The 24,498-nt window shown below is 37.1% G+C and overlaps 1 protein-coding gene across 1 annotated transcript; it reads right to left on the bottom strand.

Moving 5' to 3' along the window:
* Positions 1–11,611: 11,611 nt before the first annotated feature.
* LOC122012518 (SKP1-like protein 1) lies at positions 11,612–15,020 on the bottom strand. Its single transcript, XM_042569082.1, has 2 exons — positions 14,626–15,020; positions 11,612–11,971 (listed from the first exon to the last, which is right to left on the bottom strand). The coding sequence occupies exons 1-2, from the start codon at positions 14,935–14,937 to the stop codon at positions 11,798–11,800; spliced, it is 486 nt and encodes a 161-aa protein (XP_042425016.1). The 5' UTR covers positions 14,938–15,020; the 3' UTR covers positions 11,612–11,797.
* Positions 15,021–24,498: the final 9,478 nt, after the last annotated feature.

Genomic DNA, 24,498 nt, shown 5'->3' with positions numbered 1-24,498 from the left:
TAATACATACTTGAAGAATGAGGCATTTTTTGATTCAATAATCGAGTTCTTATGTATATATGGTATTAATAACTTATACACTAAAAATTGATATGCACTGTTGTTATGAACATAGCCAATAAATATGTCATTAACAGTCTTTGGTTCTATCTTGATCCTTTTCGAATCAGGTACCAATACTTTGGCAAGACACTCTTGGTTGCTACTCGGAATATCGTACTGGTTCCACTGTACAAAAATTTTATACAAGTATCGAACCTTTCCTAACAACCTATTGTGTTCTTTAGAAATTAAACTTGGAATCACAAATAGAACTTAACATTATTGATTTCAAGTTCAATTTTTCTGTTCTTAGAGTTTTAGACTTGGATCACAAATGATGCTTAACATTATTAATCCAAATTCACCCATGTTACATAGTTGATTAAATATTTATTTCAAAGATCGACTTCCAGGTTAAACATGGCGAAGCATTAGGCCTTCTTGGATATGGGATCATCCACCACTCCTAGACAAAACATTTCAATGAAATTCAATATTTAATCTCCTTATAGTAACCTTAGGTTTAACTACTAAGAACACTCGAATCACAAGATGAAAAACAAAAGAAACACAAAATCGAAACATAAAATCGATTGCCTAAAACCGATAGCCTCTTGTGTTTGGTATTTCAAAATCCATACAAAGAAAACTAGTATGATGCGGAATAAGACAACTAGTTATACCTTTCTTTGTAGCTAAGACCTCTTGATCTTCTGTTGTATTCCTCACCTCCTCTTGGACGTCGTGTGGGCGATGATCTACCAAGATGAATTCCACCGGGACCACTTCTTCTTCTCCAAGACTCTTGAGTCATCAAGGGATGCCAAAATAGGAAATTTCCTTCTTCTTCTTCTCCTTCAAGCAACCGGCCACCAAATGCTTCTCCTCTTCTTCTTCTTCCTCTCCAAGCAACCAGCCACAAGGATATAGCAACCCTTGATGCCGCCGACCCTAAGGAAGCAAAAGAGATGACAAGATGAAGGTGGTGCCGCCGGCTACAAGAAAGAAGAAAGGAAGGGAGCATGGCCGACCACCAAGGAAATAGAGAGGGAATAAGAATACATTGTCTAGTTCATGAGGCACCCTCTCTCCTTCTTTTATAATCCTTGGTCTTGGTAAAAAAGGAAAGTTTAATTAAAATTTCCTTTTAATCTTCTTATGGCCGGCCACATCATGGTATACTAAAAAGGAAAAAAAAATTACAAAAAAAAAATTAAAGCTTCCTTTTAAACCATGATGTTTACAAAAGGGAATGTTTTAAACATAATTAAAACTTCCTTATTTGTGACCTCCCTCTAAAAGAGAAAATTTTAATAATAATTAAAATCTCTCTTTTTAAATTTCCTATTGTACAGGGCAATAAAGGAAAATTTTAAAAATTAATCTCTCTCTTTTAAAACATGTAGACAACTACAAAAAGGAAAGATTAATTAAAACTTTTATTTTTAAATAATGGTTACATAAAAAGAAAATTTTATCAAAAATTAAAATCTTTCTTTTAAACATTATAGACAACTACAAATAAGGAAAGATTTTAACAAAATTAAAATCTCTCTTTAATCTTTTGTAGATAGTTATAAAAGGAAAGATTTTAAAATATAAAACTCTCTTTTTAAAACCATGAGGATGACTATAAAAGGAAATTTTAAAAATAAAATTTCTCTTTTAAATCCCTTTCATGAATGACTATAAAAGGAAAAATTTTAACAAAAATTAAAATCTCCTTTAATCCTATGTGGTCGGCCCCATGCTCGGACACCAAGCATGATTTGGTCGGCCACTACTTGTGCTCCAAGCCTATACTTGGCCGGCCCCCTTGCTCCAAGCAAGGTTGTGTCCGACCTATTACTTGGATAAGAAGTGGACTTAGTGGATACAAGCTTTTATAGAGGCTACAACAGGGACCGAGAGGAGAAATTAATTTTGGCCTCTCGATGAGCTTGAGCTTCCCGTGTTCGTCCCAAACACCCAACCCAAGTTCATCAATAATAACTCATAACACTAAAGAGTTATTATTGAACTACCGCACCAATCCCAAATTACATTATGTGATCCTTCTTATTATGAGTGCATTAATCTCCATGTGTCTAAGATATTGAATGTACACTAATTAAATGAGTTACTGACAACTCACTTAATTAATATCTAGCTCCAAAAGTAATATCACTCAAATTCATTGTCATGTCGGACTAGGTCCACTTGCAGGGTTTACATGACAATCCTTATGAGCTCCTCAAGGGGACATCATCAACCTAGATTACTAGGACACAGTTTCATTCTATAATCAACAACACACCATATAAAAAATATCATTTCCCAACTTATCGGGCCTATTGATTTAACGAGCTAAATCACACATTTTGATAAATTAAAGAAATAAATATTAAGTATACGTGCTTGTTATTATATCATGATTAAGAGTACGTACTTCCATAATAACAGAGGTTTTTATTTTTTTATGTAGTCAGTATAAAAGAAACTACCTCAAATGATCTTGCTCAATAACTCATAGTGTACTAGTGTAATTTTATAATCAAGATAAACTAATACCAAATTACACTACAACCACTCCAATGGTTTGTCTCATTCTATCTTGGTTGTGAGCTATTATTTATAATTTATAAGGAACTGATAACATGATCTTCTGTGTGTCTCCTCACACCATGTTATCTTCAATATAAATTAAATGGATAACTACACTTAGCAAAAATATAGACATTTAACCAATGTGATTCTTATACATATTTATACAAAACTATGTTTTTAGTATACATTCTAACAGACACCCCCACACTCACAAGTATGTGTAGGATGGTTGTCTTCCAGTCCACAATTCATATGGACTCTTTTCTATTTTCTTATGGGGTACCTAATTTAAAAGGTAATTAGCTGTAAACACAGCTTCCCCCTATATTGTTAGTTAGAGTCCTAGAGCCAATCATTTGATGATTGTTGTATGAACTCATTGTATCATATTTCTTATGTATATAAAGGCATTTGTTTATGGTTATTATACTTACTTGTATTAGTGCCAAATAACTAAGTATAAAAGCGTCCTTGAGTAGAAGGTTCTTACCTATATCAATCGATTGGTTGAATTAATAGTGAGATGATATAGGGAACACTACTCTTAATCATTCATAGTCAAGTATTAACATTCAGGGACAATGTTAATGCGACGAGACTAGCATGTAGGTCAACTCGATGACTTGATCTCACAAGTCATGGATATAGAGATATCAAGTTGACACATGGGTATGCATTGGAGAATGTATACTGAATGACCCGCCGTGAGAAAGTATCATAGATCGTTATATGAATGTCATATACTTTCTCATGTGGCTATTAGTATGACTATTAGTCCTTGGACCTGAAGTCACCATGGTTCCCTACATAATGAGTTACATACTTTGGCTTCGCCAAACGTTACCCGTAACTGGGTGGACTATAAAGGCGATTACTGGGTATGTAATAAATTATGCGAAGGGATGTGAGTGATGTAGATGGGATCTATCCCTGCTATATGACGGGAGTGACATCATTATTCTTGATAGAGTGAGACCACTAAGTGCATGGCCATGCCCAAATGAGTCAATATGAGATGTTGAGCTCATTTGATTGAGTGAGTCTACTTAGAGTTCAAGATTTAGATTGATTAGAGGATGACACGGTCTATGCCTCACATTGATCAATCTAGTTGTCTAGAATAGAAGGACATTGTCACATATTGTGAAGAGTCATAATTAGTAGTCACAAGGTGATGTTGGATCTCAACATTCTTGTAACTTGGGTAGTAATGATGTGTTGCTAGATACCGCTCATTACTTATGCTTCTAAATGGGTTTAGGAGCATTGCCAACGTTACAAGAACCTATAATGTCACACACAAAGGACAATTAGATGGAGATTAGGTTCATTTGTTGAATCAAGAGGATTAGGTTCATGTGATGAACCAAATTGGATTAAGAGTAATCCAAAGTAAACTAATTGAGTTGGACTCAATTTGGTTCATGTGTTAAATGAGTCTAATTTGGACTTAGACTCATCGAGACAATTTAATTCAATGAATAGAGATTCATTAAATTAAAATTGACTTGAACCAATGGTTAGATTTGATCAACCATGGGAGAGAAGTGGTCAAGTTTGACTTGACTTGAGAGGAAGATGAAAGGTCAAGTTTGACTTGACCATTGCGATCTCATTTGTGAGTTGGCATTAAGTGGACTAATGATGATGTGCCACATCATCAAGGCTAGCACATGTGTGTGCCACCTCATGAGGGAGATCAAGAGTTGTGACTCTTGAAATCCCATGGAGGTTTATAAGCCTCAAAAGGTGGCCAGCCACTTAATTCACAAGTATGAGTTTCATTTGGTTTTTAAAACCTCCTTCTTCTTCCTGTCTACCTTTCTTCTCTCCCTCCCCTCCACCATTGCTGATCCTCTAAGGTTGCTAGCACATCTTTAGAGGTTCTCTCCATCGATTTTTTCGTGTGGATACACAGAGGGTTGTACACTTGACAACCTTGAGATTCGACGAACCTTGGACAAGCGGGATTTGCGAAGGGCTTCACATCAAGGGTAATCTCTTTTTCTTTGTAGATCTAGTGTAGATCTAGGTTAGAGAAACTCGTACACGTAGAAAATTTTGTTTTATAACTTCGCACGGATCCGGTGGCATGAGATTCGGGGTTTCCGCAACGCAAAAAATGATTTTTGCGGCCCGAAAAACCCAACACATATTTGCTCTGGTAACCCAGAACTCAATAGAAGAGCATTTATCATCTCTTTCATAGTATGATTTTTTTTACTCAGCAATTCCATTTTGCTGAGGTGAATAGGGAGCTATTGTTTCATGTTTAATCTCATGTTTAGCACACAACTCATCAAACAGTGATACATATTGACCACCTCGATTACTTCGAACCACCTTAATCTTCTAATTGAGTTGGTTTTCAACCTCATTCTTATAGAGAACAAATTTCTCTATAGTCTCATCTTTACATTTGAGCAGTTACACAAAACTGTATTTTGTGTTATCATCTATAAAAGTGATGAAGTAATTATTCCCACCACATGTCGGCGTCCTTTCAGGTCGTATACGTTGGTGTGAATTAGACCGAGTTGTTCAGTGTTTCTTTCAACAACTTGTTGAAAAGATGACCGGGTCATTTTTTCTTCGACACAAGTTTCACACGTGTGTTGTGGGTTAAGGTGGAACATTGGCATCTTTGCATGTTAAATAATGTACATAATATAACGTAGTTCATGTGTCCTAGTCTATCATGCCACAAACATGAAGACTCAAGCGTATACACAGAAGAGCTTTCGACTATATTTATTTTCTGACAAATATTCCTTGTTTGGATAACACAACTTTGTTTGCCTCAAACACAATGCAAAAATTGTGCTTGCTCAAAAGCGACCCAGATATAAGATTCTTTTGAATCTCTGGAATATAAAACACATTGTTCAGAGTGATCTCCTTTCTTGAGGTCATCTTCAACACCACTTTACCTTGACCTTTTACATCCAAGGTTGCTAAATTCTCCATAAATAGCTTGTCCCCATCTTTGACTTCCTCAAAGTTGTGAAATAACTCCATCTTACAGCTAACATGTCTAGTGACATCGGTATCAATCCACCATTGTCGTGGATTTGAACCTATCAGGTTCACTTTGGAGATCACGACACAGAGGTCCATATTTGACTCCTCATGCAGGTTTGCCTCCTGCTTCTTCTTCTTCTTCTTCTTCTTCTTCTTCTTCTTCTGCTTTATACATTTCGAAGACTTGTGACCCACATGATTACAATTGTAGCATTTCCCCAAGAACTTCTTTTTCATAGTTTGTCTTTTGAGTTGCATCTTGGAAGATTTGGTGCTCTTTCGTTTCGAGCTTTGACCATACTCAACCATATTGGCTTTCCCAGTAGCCTGAGAGAATAATTTTCTCTCAGAACTCTTGTTGTCTTATTCTATACGAAGGAGAACAACAAGTTCCTCCAGGTTCATTTCATTTCGTTTGTGCTTTAGGTAATTCTTGAAGTCCTTCCAAGTAGTAGGTAGCTTAAGTGAATCTCTTGCAAGATTACCTGAAACTCTTCAACTTGACTGATCACCGACTTTGAGTTGATCATCTTATAATCTAGGAAGCGGTCAATAATAAACTTTTTGGCCCCAACATCCTCCACTTTATATTTCTTATCTAGAGACTCCCATAGCTCCTTTGTCGTTTTCTTCTCGCAATACACAAGGTACAATGAGTCGGCAAAATAGTTGAGGATGTAATTTTGATAGAGGAACTCAAAATCATTCCATTTGTTGACTAGCATGAGAGTTTTCATCACATTTACACCCTCAACAACCTTGCGAGGCTTGTCGGTCAAGATCCGTGCCAGACCTAGCATGGTTAAGTAGAAGAACATTTTCTGCTGTCACCACTTGAAGTTCAACCTTGTGAATTTCTTTGATTTTTCCCCATGATTAATTGGGCATTCTCAACATTTTCTACCGCCATCTTAATAGATCAAATTATTTTCCAATTAGTTTCACAAACCTCAAGCAAATCGGATTTCCGCTCTAAGTTTGTTACCCACAAACTCTGGAATACCAAGTTTGTACGGAAGATTTCTTGGAATTAATCCAAAACACAAATATGTTTTAAGATTTGTTGGGGGGGGGGGGCGGTCATGGGGGAATCTTTCTGATTCGAGATCTATCGTGTTTGACTTACTTGTCAAGCGGCTTGAGTAGATAATCTCAAAGTTGTCATCTGTAGCAAGCTAAGCCACGTGCCGAGTCGGTGAGTCACTTTCTTGAGCAAACACCGTGAGTCACCAAGCGGCGCTAGAGTTGTTGAGCGGCGCCAAGATGCTGAGAGTTGCCGAGCGGGCAACCTCTCTTCGTTGAGAGTCGGAGAGGAGCAAAGGGGCTTCCCCGACCCGAATGGATGTCAATGCTGCTACACTTCCGAGAGTCGCTGACTGGATGTCGAGAGCTGCAATACGAACACCGAGTGGATGTCGAGTCCAACTAAATGTTTTCTCCTTAAAATAGATTCGTCCCCTCTATGATGATCAGAGGATTAGGCGGGCGTCTGTCTCCCAGGATAAAATGACAAGACCACGAGTTCAACCGAGCACTAGTTGTCATGACGATCTGAGCTAATATCCGAAAGCTATCACTTTTTGCCTAGCAAAAAAGTGTTCGATAGCAAAAGAAGAAACTTGCCAACTGGACAACTGTTAGGTAGCAAAAATAAAAGAGGGGATTAATTAGATGACTCACTCACACCACTACCAATAGAGAGGGAGAGACAGTTGTATATCTCACTCTCTTCTTGCTCACTCACTACTCTAACTTTGATAACCATGATTTTATTATACTATTTTGATTCATACATGCATGATTTGATATTGTTTTCATAGATGAAACCTATATTTACATCACATTTCATGCATTACATTTATCTTGGACTTAATTGTAAATTAATTTATTATCATGGTATTTGATGCTAATATTTGATATATTCTTTATAGGCATCAAAAGGATCATGTACATGATCCAATCAGATCAGAATTTGGATCAAATCTAGGGCTTAACGAGACGATCAAGCCTTGGAACGATTTGGACCATTCATCCAAGATCGGAGCCGATCTAAGCCATCAGTTGAAGATCCATCCTATCCAACCTAATGAAGAGCAGATCTTAGCCGTGGATGAAGATTCGAAGCTTTTAATCCAGATTTGAAGTCATCTAGCCGTTAGATGAGATCATAACATTCTTAGCCGTTGATCGAGATTTGATGAGATTTAAAACCAGCGAGAAGCTACAGTGATCTCGGAAGCTCGGGCGTTCATTTCTTCCTCGCGACTTCGGCACTGTACATCAACTTCCTCGACGCTTCCATTCACAATCCAGATCTTGATTCCGAATTCCATCTTCGATAGCAAGTCTTGTATCAATCGACGATCAGCAATTGAGGTACATATCGAGATCAGTGGGCATTCCCCGATCTCTGATTTCTTTCTTCCGCGATCCACCGCTGCCACAGATCAGTGGGCATTCCCCAGATTTGTGAACTCCAGTTATTTATAGAGGGTAGAAGGGTGTTCCCTGAAGCTTCTACATTAGTTCCACTTCCACCTTCGTTTGCAGTTATTGAATCGATCCGATCAATCGATTGTAGCTATGCGATCCACATCATTCCTCTGTTCTTCGTGCAATTCGATCGCAAACTGAAAGGGCATTCCCAGAAGCTTGGCGCATCTTATTAACAGGCTAGGAGAGCTGATTTTGCTGTTGTGAACTTGATGGGCGTTCTCAATAGTTCTTTTGCATTGCGGCAAAGAGAAGGGATCAAATCTCTTATTTGAGTTTGTGGATGTTTATCTTTACCTAGATTAGAGATTTGTTTTCAAGCATTTATATTTCAATTGTTCTTCTCTACAGAAAACCCCAATCAGTTTTGAATTTAGTTGAAATTAATAACCGAGATTAAGATCTCTGTTCTCGATTTCTATTGAGATCACAATTCAAAGTTTAATAGTTAATTTTGTATTAGAATTTCAAGTTTGTTCAGCTTCATTAGTGATTTAGGAAATTCAGAAGTTAGTTTTATCTTCGTTACATACTAATTAGTCTTGCAAGTTAATTTCTTAATTATTTACAGCAAGATCATTCGTCAATTTGAATTCTAAATTCCATTTTACAAGTTCTATTGTTAACAGTTTCCTAATATGATTAAAAGTAGTTTCGGCTAGTTTAGTTAGTTAAGTAGTGCTAGGTCAAGCTAAATCTGAATCAAGACGAGAGTTTAGTTGAATTGTTGAATGAAATTTAATTTCAGAATTCTATATCTGATTTATGATTTCTGATATTATGGAGCAGCTTATTTGAAATGCTATTTGATCAAGCTAAGTGTTGTTGCCTTCTCAATTCTCTTATTTGAAGCCGTGTAGTTTCACATTTTTAGAGGGAAGTTGTGCAGTGTAATTTTGCTTAGTTTGAATCAAGTATTTTCTTGTTAGACGTTTGATTCCTGTGTGAGGATAAATTTCTTTTATAATTGTTTACCTTGAGTTGAATTCAGTGAGCAAAGTTACTTGATTGATTTATTGCAAAGTATTAGAGGGTATTTGATATTTTCTTTCATATCATTAGTCTAGAATTTCAGTTTAAAGGCTAAATTCCCATTATCAACCGAGAAAAAAAATTAAAAAGAGTTTAGGGATCAAATTTGAATACATATTTACTGGTTATCCTTGGAAAAATACGACTTGAGACTCGTTGCTATATGAGTTTACTCTGATTCCCTATCTTTATTAATTTGATAAGTAAAAATGTGACATCAAACTTCTCTGTATAACTTGCTCCATCTACTCATCTTTATATAGGAGAACAGAATTGGAAAACAAGCTTTCCAATGCTTGCACATCAAGCCAAGCCAACTCATAGCAAGCCTTGGCTTGGCTTGCTTCACCAGAGAATAGAATTGGAGAACAAGTGTTCCAAAGCTTGCTGATCAAGTCAAGCCAACACATAGCAAGCCTTGTGCCTCAAGCCACGCTTGTGGCTTGAGCACCAAGTTGAGCAACGAGTCACAGATATTGACTTCACAAGGCAACGTGTCAACAAGCCAAGCATTAGTGCTTATTTGTGAAGCAGTTATGTGACAACGTCACGTGTGCTTGAGCGTCCGAAAGAGACATGTGATATTTTCTGACTGACTTTCGTGGACACATCGTGTCCCGACCGATTTATTACGAACAATTGGTTCACAAAGGAATCTTGAATTGGTATAATTCGGACTCTAAATTCTCATCTCCTTTACTGTGAATTAGCCATAAAGTTACTCTTTCATTATAGGACTAAAACCTAGAAGTCATGTTCCCATTTAAATTTCCAACACTTATGTGGAAAACACAGGGCATCGACATCCTACTCGCGCCAAGCAGATATATGGCATCGTTAGTCACATAGTAGTAGGTCAAGCAGCAACTCCGACAGACTTGAAATAGGCCAAAGTCATGTGTCAATAAACCCTTGCCAATTCAGGCAAAAAAAAATAATTAAAAATTATTTCTATCGGATTTATAAATCCGTCAATCAAATAAATAAATAAATCAAATAAATAAGAAAACGTTTTTCATCCGCAAAATCTTTCTATAATTTTTATTTTCATCTCCCACATAAACGTAAAGTGAAATTTCCACTGGCCTATATTTTTTACATTACAACACGAACCAACTCACAACTTGGACAATCTTTATGACAGAATGTCAATTATTATTCATCTTTCATGACTAACAATACTATTCTCATGCATTTGCAAATTCAGTAAACACTCTTTTAGAAATTTATGCCCGCTTAGTCATTTCAAGCCAGATATCGTGACACGAAGTTATAAGTTGAGAGTCACCAAATAGTCATTTGTTTTCTTTTTCACATATGTTTTATTTTTCGGTTGAAATTTTGGTTATTTATGTTGTGAAATTTGTAAAAGAACCTGACGTGATGCTAATCATACATGCACTTGAAGAAAATATAATATTTGAGAAAAGCTTAAATAATTTTGTTACAAAATAAAATTTCAAATTCATTTGTCATCTTAATCCGTGTTACCTAGTCTCTTAATAATGTAATGGCCATTCTTGACAATCTTATATTTTTAATTTATTATAATTATTATTTTGCATCAGTGAGCTTTCACTAAAAAGTGATACGAAATCCTAGTAAAAATCCTCTAGTTCATAAATTATGGATCAGGAAATAATTCATTGCATGAAGACCTTTGATTTGGATGGATTCCACCTTTAAGTAGATGGAATCCATCCAAATCAAGGGTCTAAAAGGATGGACCATCGTCTGATCCGCAATTTGCGGACCAGAAAATCCGTCCTCACTTACAGTAAGGATCCTCTGGTTCACAAATTGTGGACCAGAGAATGATCCACTGCATGAGGACCCTTAATTTCGATGGACCTTATCTTTATGTCTAAAAGGATGAATCATCCTTTGATCCGTTAATTGCGGACCAGAAAATCCGTCCTCACTTGCAGTAAGGATCCTCTGGTTCGCAAATTGTGGACCAGAGAATGATCCACTGCATGAGGACCCTTGATTTGGATGGACTCCACATTTATGTTTAAAAGGATGAACCATCCTCTGATCCGCAATTTACTGACCAAAAGATCCATCCTCACTTACAATAGGGATCTTCTGGTCCATAAATTATAGACCAGAGATCCACTGTATGACGACCCTTGATTTGGATGAATCCCACCTTTAAATAAGTGGAGTCCATCCAAATCAAATCAACAATCCAATTAAATTGCTGGCTTAGTATTTGCAACTGTTTGAATCGGGCGGTTGAAGACCCTGAGAGAACCAAAAATCAGCCGATCCAGAACACACCCAATCGGTTAGCTATCACATTTTGTATCAACATCTAAAACTGCTACAGGATGGCAAACCAGAGATGGAAATTTTGTAAAATTTTCTTTCTTAAAGGTAATAATATTTTACAGTAAGAGCAATATTTAAAATTGATTTTTTAAAAGTTCTTAGATTTATTAAATATGAATAATATCATAAATATTTATTTTTTAAATAATTTTAGGCCAACTTTGGGAGATCAATTTCAATCATCTTACACGTTCGCCAACATTACAATAAAGTAAATAGCCATTAAACGTACTAGTCATAGACGAGTTTCAATCGAGGATCAGAACGTCTTGACAACTAAGATAATACATCATTCGAAGGCCCATTGATTCTCCCTTCGGACCTCTTCCTCTTCCTCTGGAGTAAAGTCATTCTTGATGTTGAATGTTTTGCGGATTTCTTCTGGGGTCTTTCCCTTTATCATATCGGCCACAGTTTGACAAGTCAAATCCAGAAGCCCTTTTATATTCAGGTAGTTTGCAGCCTGAGAAATACAGAACACGATTAGCATAAAAAAAATTACTAAACAAGAAAGAACGAAAAAAAAAAGGAAAATTTTTTTTTAAAAACGATCAAATAGACAATTCAAATTGACTGTTCCTCGGTGACCTACTCAAATGGGAGAGAGAAAATTCGACAAAGGTTACATAAGAGATCTTAAAACACTAAACAGTCATGTATTTGTTTCTTCACATTGATCGAAATAAGCAATCAAAGCCTGAGCTTTAACATGCTATATGAACAAAGGTGAAGAATGGCAACATTCATAGAAGGCAAAAGATCTTATACTGACTTCTTCCATCTCCAAATCCCATCAGGCGGAATTGTAACAGCAATTTTACCTCATTTGTCTTACAAGTGATGCTTGGAAAACGTCTCTCCAAATTGGCAAACATTGGATTCTAAAATAATTTTATTCTCATCTTATACATACACATTAGTATGTGTGAATCATATGAAAAAATAATTTCAGTCATTAACCCAAAACTATTGCACGTTAGTAAAACCAAACAGAACAACTGAACTAAGCATTCAAACTGCCACTTCATCCTTACTTTCATTCTATCACACACCATTCAAGATCCATCCTGTAATACCAAAAGCTCCTACATTACTGTTGATTCATTATCTCCAAGTGAGACCAGATGCATGCTATGAGCAGCCCCACAACTGGATAAGCATGAGTTAGTGGGGCAACAGAAGACAGTTGAGATGTTGGACATCAACGAATTAAACTGTGGCTAATAGCTGGCAAATAAAACAATTATGACATACACCTATCATACATCATCCAAAGGGGTCCATATTGATAAAAAATGGTAAATTCACCTGAAAACATTTTGACAAAACGAACTATAATAGCTTCACATTTCCTTTTCTTCCATTAAGGAGACGGATAAAACAATTGGTAGCCATTCCATCTTTGCATTGAATAAGAATATAACTTTGCTTTTCTACAGGGGTGCGACTCATTTTACAATGTTCGACTCACTAGTTACAATTTTCATTGATACCTCATCAAATGCATTATGTTTAAAGTTTTAAAATGGTTGTGCAAGAGGTTGCAAAACATCCACTGCAAAATGTGCATGTGACATGTGAGTGCATATGTTCAAACATAAACTAAAATATATATATATAAATTAAAATTTATCTACACACACACAGTCTACGTTAAAAAATGTCAATTATACAATGTAAAACATGCAGTAGCATATAACATTTTTTGTTAATTAACAATGTAAAGTGGGTCAACACTTCCAATTTCCAAACACATGTCAAGGTTAACCTTTACACGTCCCACCCAAGTTTATATAATTGTTCCGTTAATTAGCTCTTCAGGAGGAAAAAACAATTAAAAACTGATTATTTGTGAGGTAGGCATAAGTAATAACTATGATTTATTTGATTTAACGCAAATTGGTTTGTGCAAGTCCCAGTTTTGAGTATGCAGGCCATACACGGTAGATGCAGGCCACAGAAATCATCTGATCCTGGATACTGGAGTAAATTATAAATAATCAACCACATATCTCAAATGTGATGTGGATAACTGGACCCTGCCACATATGCATATGTGGCCACTTATGCGATTGCCTGGATCTCTTTCTAAATTCAAGGTACACTAAACCAGAATATGAATTTCTCACATTTAAGCTAGTCAGACAGTCATGATTATTGTTTTACCATTCACAAACAATTGTTCAACACTTATACGTTATCCTTTTCGTAGGACCTTCTTGTGATTGTGTGAATTTTGTTCTTCAAAAATGTACATCTTCTGTAGTTGATCATTTCCAGAGGCTCATTTTTTTCTTCTCTAGATTGATTTTCAAGATTACATATTCATAAAGCCATAACTACTCATTGGGATGAAGATTAAAATTCAAAGAATGTCCCTCCAAGAATGTGTTAAATATAGAAGGTAGGAAAGTGCACGTAATAAATCTGCACAAAATATCGTATTTACTTACAGTTCACAATAGCAGTCTCATTCTCATATAAATCTTAAATAACGGATCCCAACTAAAAATGTCAAGTATTTCAAAATGACTCTATGGCACTAACGGATAAAAAGTTCAAATTCAATACAACAAATATTTGGCCTAAAGTAACAAATGGTGAACAACTAGCTGTACTGTATCGACTAAATTGTAGCTATCAAAAAGTATTTCTCCATAACCTATCTGATGCAGTCATTCTCATTCATCAAATTAACTGTTTTTAACCAAATCTATTAATTTAGATGCTATATTAAACATAAACAACATATAACCAAGATAAATTTCCTGCATCATTACAGCAAGACATGCATGAAACGTAGTTAACAATTAGTAGATCCTTTCTCTTATGGCTAATCAAGATATTATGTAGGCATGTATCACATATGATCCATTTATCTGATAATTAATGCGCTTCAAACAACTATTTCCATCAAAGGACTGCGTATTAAACTATTCCTTTGTAAATAGTCTCTTCCTGACAACAGAAATCAAGATAATAAGCATATGCAAACCTAAATAACAGAGATACATCTCCAAGGTCATAGATCAAATCTGAAAGTCTACGAGCAACACGAATCCATCAATGAATGAAAGCAGAAGAATAAACGAGAAGGTAAACCTTCAGCTATCTCACCAGTATGAGATCGAATAGGGTCGCCTGATCGACCTTGACAAACTCTCCATCCCATGACTTGAGTTCTTCGTCAGCGAGCCGGGAGGCGTCATCAGATGACTTCGAAGCAGCGGCTGAGGTGGCGTCGACGTGCTTTTTGCAATACTCGATGACTTTGGAAAGGATCTTGGAGGTGACGTTTGGAAGAGGGATGCCGTTGTCGGCGCAGTCGTCCTCGATCATGTGCTTGATGGTCTGCGATTCCATAGCGACCACCTCGTCGACCTCGAATACCTCACCGTCGGAGCTCCTCAGCGTGATCGTCTTCGCCATGGCGACAGCGATACGGCACCTATCCGTAAGGCAAGGGAAAAGGAAGGAGAAAGATGAAACCCTAGACGTCGGGCACCGCTGTTTAGGAAGCTTTCAATGGAGTAATGTGTAAAAGGTTCACGGGAATTTTACATTTCGCCACCAAAGTTCACATTTCTTAAATACCATTAAAAATTAGGTTATTTTCCAAAAAAAATTAAGTAGAATGTTCTTTTTATTAAATCTACCAAATTGATATGATAATTAAGCAAAATTATCATAATGCACATAAAATTGCAACTGGTTGGCAATTTTTCAGATCGATGCCTATTGCTATTAGGTAATTAGTATCTGCTGGGTGTTTGATGTAAAATTATTTCACTAGATATCTGATCTTGCTAGGTAAATGTCTTCTCTAGATTTTTTTTTTTAAATAATAGTATATAAATGAAAAGCTCTCACCGTTCTTTTGACCCGTTAATTCACCATCTTTTATAACTAAAAATTGATCATATATTTAAAAATCTTTTGACCTGGGCTATCTATTAGTACAACTTTTATAAAATAAAAAAATTCACAATTTAGAATGTTAATTATTAAATTTTAAAAATAAAACATATAATAATGAATGGATAAATTAAATATAGAATATGAAATGAGGATGTTAAATTTAAATTTAATTGGGTTTGAATTAACAAATGGGCAGTGGGAAGATAATGATTATGTTAGTTTAACTGGGATTGATTTGGAGTTGAATTTAGTTATGTTATGAATGAATCAAATTTAAAGTTTAAATGAGTTTGATAAATTTAAAATAAATTAGGGTATTCTTCAAAAAGCTTTCTCTTTTATGTTTTTCTCCTTAAGCACACAGTGATTACTACCGTGTTGTACACTATCGTCGTACCTTTGTTCATGTCTCTCTTTTATTTTTCCCTTTCTCTTCTTGCTCATTTCCTTCTTCTCCTTCTCTTCTCTAATGGTAGTAAATCTATAGTTTTTTCCTCTTCACTTCTCAAGTACAAGAGTTTTCTTTTTCTCCCATTTCTCTCCTCCAATAAGCAAGAAACACATCATCAGCTACTGTCATCTTTTTCCTCTTCGTGTATTTTCTAGGATTTTATTAGTACTGCAATAATAACTTTGTTTTATTTTGCCTTTCTTTTTTTGTGTCATTGTCGAACTCATCGAAGATAGTCGAGGTTGCTAACAAATTATCTTCTCTTCTTTATTTTTTTCAAAAACAACGGTCTTCCTTTTATATTTTTTCCCCACGGACAACTCTTTACAAGTAGTTCTTTTTTCACTTTATCCAACTACAACTAGGGGCAGCTCCATTGGGTTATTTTGATATGAATATAGTACCATGGAGGAGCTAGGTCAAGTGATCTACCAAAACTGTGGGCTACGAGTGCTATTGTTCATTTTTTTTTTTCCTTTCCCTACTATAAATCCAAGTTTTTTTTCTTTCTCACCTCCCTTGGCCCCCAGGCAACAGCCCGGGTACCCCTTAACTAGGTTTCGCCATGGCTATAGTAAGAGAGTTATAGTAATAATTCCTTTATGTTTTAAATAAATTTTACTAATCTATTATTAACTATTGCTATAGTACCCATATGTTTTAAAAATTTTACACATAAAATATAATTAATAAAATATTCTTCAAAAACCCTTTCATTAATACACAGCTAAATACGAAATCAAAAGGAATTATTTTTCCTCATATATGCTCTTTGTTGATAGTCTTCATCAATTAATTTTTGTTATGTGATAATTATATATATATAATATCTAGCTCGTTGCCCCCTTAATAGAATTTCTTGATCAACCTTGACTATAACAACAATAAGAAAAGAAGTTGTTCCTTTCTTCTTTTCTATTTTATTAATTGAATGAAGGAGAGTTGTAAATTATAAACTTTATTTTATTAAGCTACTAATTATGATAATTATTTAGATAGAAAAGAAGATTTTGTTGGCCCCTTTTGATGCGATCAATCAAGTTAGGTTAGGTCATGTTTGGTTTTGATCCCTGTGTCTAAGTGTGCAGGAGCTTAGGAGCGCAGGAAGTCGAGCGAAAGATGCAGCTAGCGAGAAGGACGGCACGGGAAGGGAGCCGACAGGCTTGGTGCGTCCGAAGGACGAAAGAGCTGCGGAAAAGTATACCGGTGGACGAGAAGAACGTGCGCGACGTTTGAGGGACGAGAAGTTGGGGCGGAAACCTGCTCGAGGAGAAAGCCAGAGATTGAGTTCGGGTGAGCCCTATTTCGATTGGCCGCAATCACCCAAGCAATTGGGACTTCGGAAGATGAAAAGGAGAAAAAGATAAGTTGGAGCTATTTATACCCTACAGCATTGAGGGCGCCCTCACGGCGTTGAGGGCGCCCTCCACATTGAGGACGCCCTCCATATTGAGGGCACCCTCCACATTGAGGGCACCCTCCATGGCGTTGAGGGCGCCCTCAACCCAATCTTTGTGACTATTGGCATGCGGATAAAGCTTTATCCACTTATCCCCTTGGAGACGCCTTCAACCCCTTTGGAGGCACCCTCAAGACTCGAGATAGGATTTCCATGAGCTATATGAAGGCCCCTGGTGCTAGGAAATATTCATTTAACTCAATATTAAATTCCTAGCAACTCTTAGAGTTTTTTTAGTGTGTAAAAGGCTTCTCCGCCTACAGTGAAGGAGACATTTCTAGTAGAGCTTTTCAACTGCTTTGGATTAACAACCATCTAGGTTGTAACCAAGTTAAATTTCTTGTCTCTTTTTTTCTATTATTTGATTTTATTTTACTGTTGTTATTTTAAGAGTTGAAAGCACGAGGAGGGTATATTTTATTTTGCAGGCAATTCACCCCTCCCCTCTTGCTGACCCCGCTGCACCAACAAGTGGTATCAGAGCCAGACCGCCTCAGAAGGACTGACCGCCGACTGAAGCATCAAGATCAAGATGATGGTCGGTGCAAGTATTCATCCCCCGAAATTCGACGGAGACTTCGCTACATGGAAACGCCGAATGGAGGTATTCTTAAAAACAGAATTTGATATTCTTTTAGTTATGAAATATGATTTTGTAGTCCCTAAAGACAAGGAAGAATACAACTGGACGAAAAAGTAACAAGCTGATTTCGTGGCTAACAGAAATGCAGAGTTCCATCTACTCAGCGTTCTGCCACCCCAGGAGGTAAGTCGGATCGAAAGCTACGACTCCGCCAAAGACCTCTGGGAAAATTTCTGGAGCTCCACGAAGGCACCTTAGAAGCGAAGTTAGCAAGGCGCGACATTCTCCGGACTCAGCTTACAAATCTCCGGATGAACAATGGCGAGAAGGTAGCGCAACTCCAAGCAAGAATCAAGAAACTAATAACTCAACTGAACAACTTCGGAGAATCGGTAACAAACCAAGACTCAATCCGGTATATACTCAATGCCTTCCCAAAAACTCCAGAATAGGCGTCCTTAGTAGATGCATACTACATCTCTAAGGACTTTGAGGTAAGTATGATAGAAAATTTATTTTCTACATTTGAACTTCACGAATCTCAAATTGCAGAACCTAAACAAATAGAAGTCAAATTTCAATATTGTCTTACAAGCCTAGTTGGACGATCTCGACTCTGAAGCATTAATCGGCAAAACTGAAGCGGCGTCATTGGTAATAAAGTTAAATAAATTTATTAAGACTAATAAATTTATATCGCAATCGAGAAAGCATCAACGCAACAGAAGGACAGTCTGATGCTACAACTGCAACGAGGAAGGGCACATTAAGGATGATTGTCCAAAATTAAAGAAAAGGGACAAAGAGAAGTCTCAATGACTGACGTCCTCTAAATGCAAGAGTTTGAAGGATACATGGGATGAATCATCATCCTCCGAGTCAAAAGTCGAAGCCTTCTCAGGAGTAGCACTGATGGCCAACCATCAAATTGAAGAAGAGATCAACTCAGAGATGAGCATAGATGAAGGGGGAGAATCATCAGAAGAAAGCTACGATGAAGGGGGAGCATCAGAAATAGAGGTAAGTAAGGTACGTACTCTAACCCCTAAATAGTCTTTTCAGTTTATCAAAATTCTTACAAAAGACTTGGTAAATCAGAAAAAGAAATTGCTGACTTAAAATTAATCTTAGATAATTTAAAATTAGAAAACGATAATTTGAAAATGTAAATTAAAAATCTGAAAACTGATGCATGCTTTCAACCAAACAAATTTCAAAAATCAAAACTTAGAATTTATGGAAAGTTGAATTGGTACATTAGAAAACATCAGGGACAATTTAGAAAAGTTTCCAAAAGTTATGTACCTCCTAAATACTTGATTAATCCAGTAGAAAGAAACTTATACTGGGTTCCAAAATCTTTTCTAGATTAAATTTTTGTAAGTTAACGCTTTCAGTAAAAAAAATTAAACAGTTAATTTCTTTATGAGACTTTGTCTAAGAAAGTGGTTGTTACTCCAATAACCAAGAAGGCCTAGTGCCTCGCCACTGTCTGGAAGCCAAAATATTGAAATAAAATGTTTAATTAACTTACTGATAAAGCATGGAAATAGAAATTAAACAATGCTTTAACAAGTTTTTTTTAAAATATTTTTTGAAAATTTCTCAAAAATATTTTGTTTAAATTGCCTAAAAATTAGAGTTCTTTGTTAACTTAGGTGACGTTTGGTTTAGAGGTTTGGGAATGAGTGAATGAATTCATTCCAAAACTTTGTGTTTGGTTGATTGGAATGGAATCAAGATTTTGGAATGAATCCCAAAAATTTGGGTATGGATGAAACTCACCCCCTCTCTTGGATTTTGATGGAATGAGAATAAGAATTAAGTTTGTACAAAAATACCCTTAGTATATTTGTTCAATTTTTCTTTCATTTCACTCTATCTCCTTGTTCTCTCTCATCATACTTTCTCTCTCTCATTCTATCATCACATTTTCTCTCTTAACATACTTTCTCTCTCCTCATTCTCTCTCATCACACATTCTCTACCATTTGCTCTCTATACTCTCTCTCATCAGATACACTCTCTCATTATTTTCTCTCTCTTCATTCTCTCATCATTTTTTCATCTTACTTTCTCTCTCCTCAATCTCTCTTACCATATTCTCTCTCCATATTTTCTCTCATCACATTTTCTCTCTCTTCATTCTCTTCCATCACACTCTCTCTCCTCATTTTCTCTCGTCACAAATTCTCTACTATTTTCTTTGTTTTCTCTCTCATCATACAATCTCTCATTATTTTCTCTCTCTCTTCATTCTATCCTTATTTTTTCATCATACTTTCTCTCTCATCATACTTTCTCTCTCCTCAATCTCTCTTACCATACTCTCTCTCCATATTTTCTCTCATCACACTTTCTCTCTCTTCATTCTCTTCCATCACATACTCTCTCTCCTCATTTTCTCTCATCACACTTTCACTTTCTTTATTTTTTCCCATCACACTTTCTCTTATTACATTTTCTCATTATACTTTCCCTCCTCAATCTCTCATTTTCTCTCATAACACTTTCTCTCTCTTCATTTTTTCCTACCACTCTTTCTCTCTCAGCACAATTTCTCTCTTATCATACTTTTTCTCTTCTCAATCTCTCCTGTCACGCTCTCTCGCCTCATTTTTTCTCATCACACTTTCTCTCTCTTCAATTTTCCCATTATACATTCTCTCTCATCATTCTCTCTCATCATATATTTCTTTCACATTCAACTTTCTCTTCCATCTAATTTTTTCTCTTATTTTCCTCTAAGGGTAAAAAAATAAATTTAGATGCATTTCAATTGAAAATATTCAACTAAACAAATATTAGTTTTAAGAATGATACTCAAGCTCATACCCATTCTCATTCCACTATATTATGATACTCATTCCCATTCCAATTCTTAGGAGAGAATCAAACGCCACTTAGAATTTATTTTGAAAAATTCCTACCTCATTTTTACTGTGATCAAAGGGGAGTGATAGGAACAAGTTTAGGGGGAGTTTTTTTTTTTTTTAAATTGGTACTTAAAAAAAATTGGATAGGAACAAGTTAATATTTTTTTCTTAGAAAATTATAAATTCTATTATTGCAATCTTTATGCTTAAAATATTAGTTTAGTAATTTCATTAAATTACTACTTGTCTATTTTTTAACCTAACTTGAACGTGGGTTGATGCACATCAAAAAGGGGGAGATTGTTGGACCCCGTGGTTGTTTTGATGTGATCAACCAAGTTAGGTTAGGTCATGTTTGATTTTGATCCCTGTGTCTAAGTGTGCAGGAGCTTAGGAGTACAGGAAGTCGAGCGGAAGACGTAGCTAGCGAGAAGGAAGGCACGGGAAGGGAGCCGACGAGCTCAGTGCATCCGAAGGACGAAAAAATCGTGGAAAAGTACATCGGTGGACTAGAAGACCGTGTGCGACGTTCGAGGGACAAGAAGCCGGGGCGGAATACTGCTCTAGGAGAAGGCCAGAAATTGAGTTCAGGTGAGCCCTATTTCGGTTGGTCGCAATCACCTAAGCAATCGGGACTCTGAAGTTAAAAAGGAGAAAAAGAGAAGCTGGAGCTATTTATACCTTGCAGCATTGAGGGCACCCTCATGGCATTGAGGGTGCCCTCCACATTGAGGGCACCCTCCATGGCATTGAGAGCGCCCTCCACATTGAGGGTGCCCTCCATGGCGTTGAGGCCGCCCTCAACCCAGTCTTTATGACCGTTGGCATGCGGATAAAGCTTTATCCGTTTATCCCCTTGGAGGCACCCTCAACCCCTTTGGAGGCGCCCTCAAGGCTAGAGATAGGATTTTCAGGAGCTATATAAAGGCCCCTGGTGCTAGGAAATATTCATTCAACTCAGTATTAAATTCCTAGCAACTCTTAGAGCTTTTTTAGTGCGTAAAAGACTTCTCCGTCTACAGTGAATGAGACATTTCTAGTGGAGCTTTTCAACTGCCTTGAATTAACAACCACCTAGATTGTAACTAAGTTAAATTTCTTGTCTCTTCTTTTCTGTTATTTGATTTTATTTTACTGTTGCTATTTTAAGAGTTGAAAGCATAAGGAGGGTATATTTTATTTTGCAAGCAATTCACCCCTCCCCTCTTGCCGACCCCCGCTGCACCAACAGATCTCATATAAGAATGTTAAGATTATGAGTGATATGGTACTTAATAGAGGACCCTGGTGATATTAGGAAGTCAATAGTCAGGAGGGCGTGGAAGTCAAAAGTCAAGAGAATGTGACAGTCCAAGTCGAGAATTCTTGGCCTAGTCCAAAAGGGAAGTAGTGGTCAAAATCGGAAAATCCTTGTGGGACTAGACTCTCCCACCTCAAAAAACATCTCTCATTGGCATTAGCCACAGTCTACTCCTGATCGATTCCTTAGTCGACCGGGCCATCAAGGCTAAGTCTCCTTGTCCCTCCTAGGCATTGCCCCCAGTCTACTCCCGGTCAGTTCTGTTGGTACAATTTACTCTAATGATCTAACTCAGACTTTGATGAATGATAAGTGGTTTAAAGTTAGAGTATTTTATGGTCTATTTGCTTTACCAAGTGTGCATGAGTTGACGGGTCTGAAGGACCTGACACCAGGCTGAAATCCAGCTAGATTTGTTGGACCTGATAGCTGGTGTGAAGTCTGGATAGGTCCACGAGACCCTATATCTAATAGGAAGTTCGGTTGGATCCGCGGGACCTAATAATCGGCCAAAGTCCAGTTGGGTTCACGGGACCTGACAACTGGCGGAAAGACTTGGTGGGTCAAAGACAAAGTCGAGCCACTGTAGTTGGTAAGTGGAGGTAAGAAATTGGAGGAGAGATCAGTGAGGATGTATTCCCAGTTAAGGGAACCGTAGGTGTCGATCTAGCTTAGGTCTATTTGGGAAACCTAAGCTAATACCTTGACTAGATCCTGGTCTCAAGGAGACAGGATCTAATTACTACCATTATCATATTTTTAATGTGCTAACTCTATTTTACAAAATAATTTTTATACCTGGACTAACTCTTTTTTACAGGGAAGTGAAGACTGAAAAAGAGGGTCTGGCACCTAGACTAGCTTACCCTGCGGGTGCCTAGCCAGGCACCCGGGTGGTTCGAGAGCTCGAAATTGGTCCAGGTGCCCATACCACAAAAGTCAGTCGAACTCACGTCAATGATCCAAACGCCTAGAGGGGATCTGGGTGCTCAGAAGTGGATAAACTTGATGAATCAAGTTTCGATGAGAGCGCACCACGTCAGCACTGCCCAGGCACCCGGGAGGGACTCCAGGCACCCAAAATGGGCTTATATATATAATGGTATTCGATCAGCAGCTTTATAATATCATCTGCTATAAGTTTCATTCTTATGTTCTGCTCCAAAAAGGCTCCGACGACATCGAAAGGCTGCTCCAAAGTTCGAAGAACAAAATATTTCAATTTCCTTTCTTGTACTCAATACTTGTAACACATTATTCGAATTGATAGTGATTGCCCAACGAAAGCGATTAACGATCACGGGGCTTGGAATAAGAGTCATCACAGACTACAAACCAAGTAAAACTTTGACTTTGTTAGTGTTATATTTATTGGTACAGGGAGCACCAGACGATCGAACCTATGTTTTGATAATGACAAATGGTCCAAAGTTAAGATGTCTTGTTATCAAACAAGTGTGATTGAGCTTGCAGGAAAGTCCTAAGTGTTCTTAGGTAAAAGTCCTCGTGGATACTAGGTAGGTGGAAAATCCTAGGAGGAGATAACCTTAGATCCTAGGGGTGGTAACCCTAAGTCCTAGGGGTGGTAACCCTAGGTCCTAGGGGTGGTAACCCTAGGTCCTAGGGGTGGTAACCCTAGGTTATGAAAACCCCTAGGGGAGATAACCCTACGTCCTACGGGGTGGTAACCCTTGGTGGAAAATCTTGGTGGGTCGTGCACTTTGGGTGAAATCCTAGAGTCGGGGACTCTAGGTGAAAATCCTGGTGGTCGCAGACCAAGTGAAAGTCTGGACGGATCGTGGAGCGGACATCTAGCATGAAGACCTGAAGTCTCAGGCGTTAAGCAAAAGTCCAATTAGTCAGGAGGACTGGACTAGCAAAAGGTAAACTCTCTTGAGAGAAGTAGGTGAGGGCGCGTTCCCCGAAGGGGAATAGTAGGCGTCAGTTCGACCTAGGGTTTCTAGTGAAATCTGAAAGTCAGAATCGGACAGTCCGATGATTATGAAAACAGATTTTACTTCACATGTTATTGTAAGGATGTATACTAAAAGCCTAGCTTTTGGTATAAACATTTATCTAGAAATAAGAATCACATTGGTCAAATGTCTACATTTATGATAAATGTAATTGTTCAATTAATTTATATTGTAGATAACATGGTGTGTGGTGTCACACACAGAAGATCATGTTATTGGTTCCTTATAAATTATAAACAGTAGCTCACGACCAAGATGGAAAGGAATAAACCATTGGAAGGTCGTAGTGTAATTAGAAATTAGTTTATCTTAACTATATAATTACACTAGTACACTTAGAGTGTATTGAGTAGGACCATTTGAGGTCGTTTTTTTTATACTGACTTTATAAAGGAATAAAGACCTCAGTTATTATGGAAGTGTGCTC

This window comes from Zingiber officinale, chromosome 8A (genome assembly GCF_018446385.1).
Source record: "Zingiber officinale cultivar Zhangliang chromosome 8A, Zo_v1.1, whole genome shotgun sequence".
Lineage (NCBI taxonomy): Eukaryota > Viridiplantae > Streptophyta > Magnoliopsida > Zingiberales > Zingiberaceae > Zingiber > Zingiber officinale.
This window is presented reverse-complemented; position numbering and strand designations above follow the sequence as displayed.

What these genes read in the sequence shown, in the direction of transcription:
- LOC122012518 (XM_042569082.1), bottom strand. Translation starts at nt 14,937, where the DNA reads ATGGCGAAGACGATCACGCTGAGGAGCTCCGACGGTGAGGTATTCGAG. An exon ending in CCCTATTCGATCTCATACTG is followed by an intron (nt 11,972 to 14,625) that starts GTGAGATAGCTG and finishes TGTATTTCTCAG; the next exon opens with GCTGCAAACTACCTGAATAT.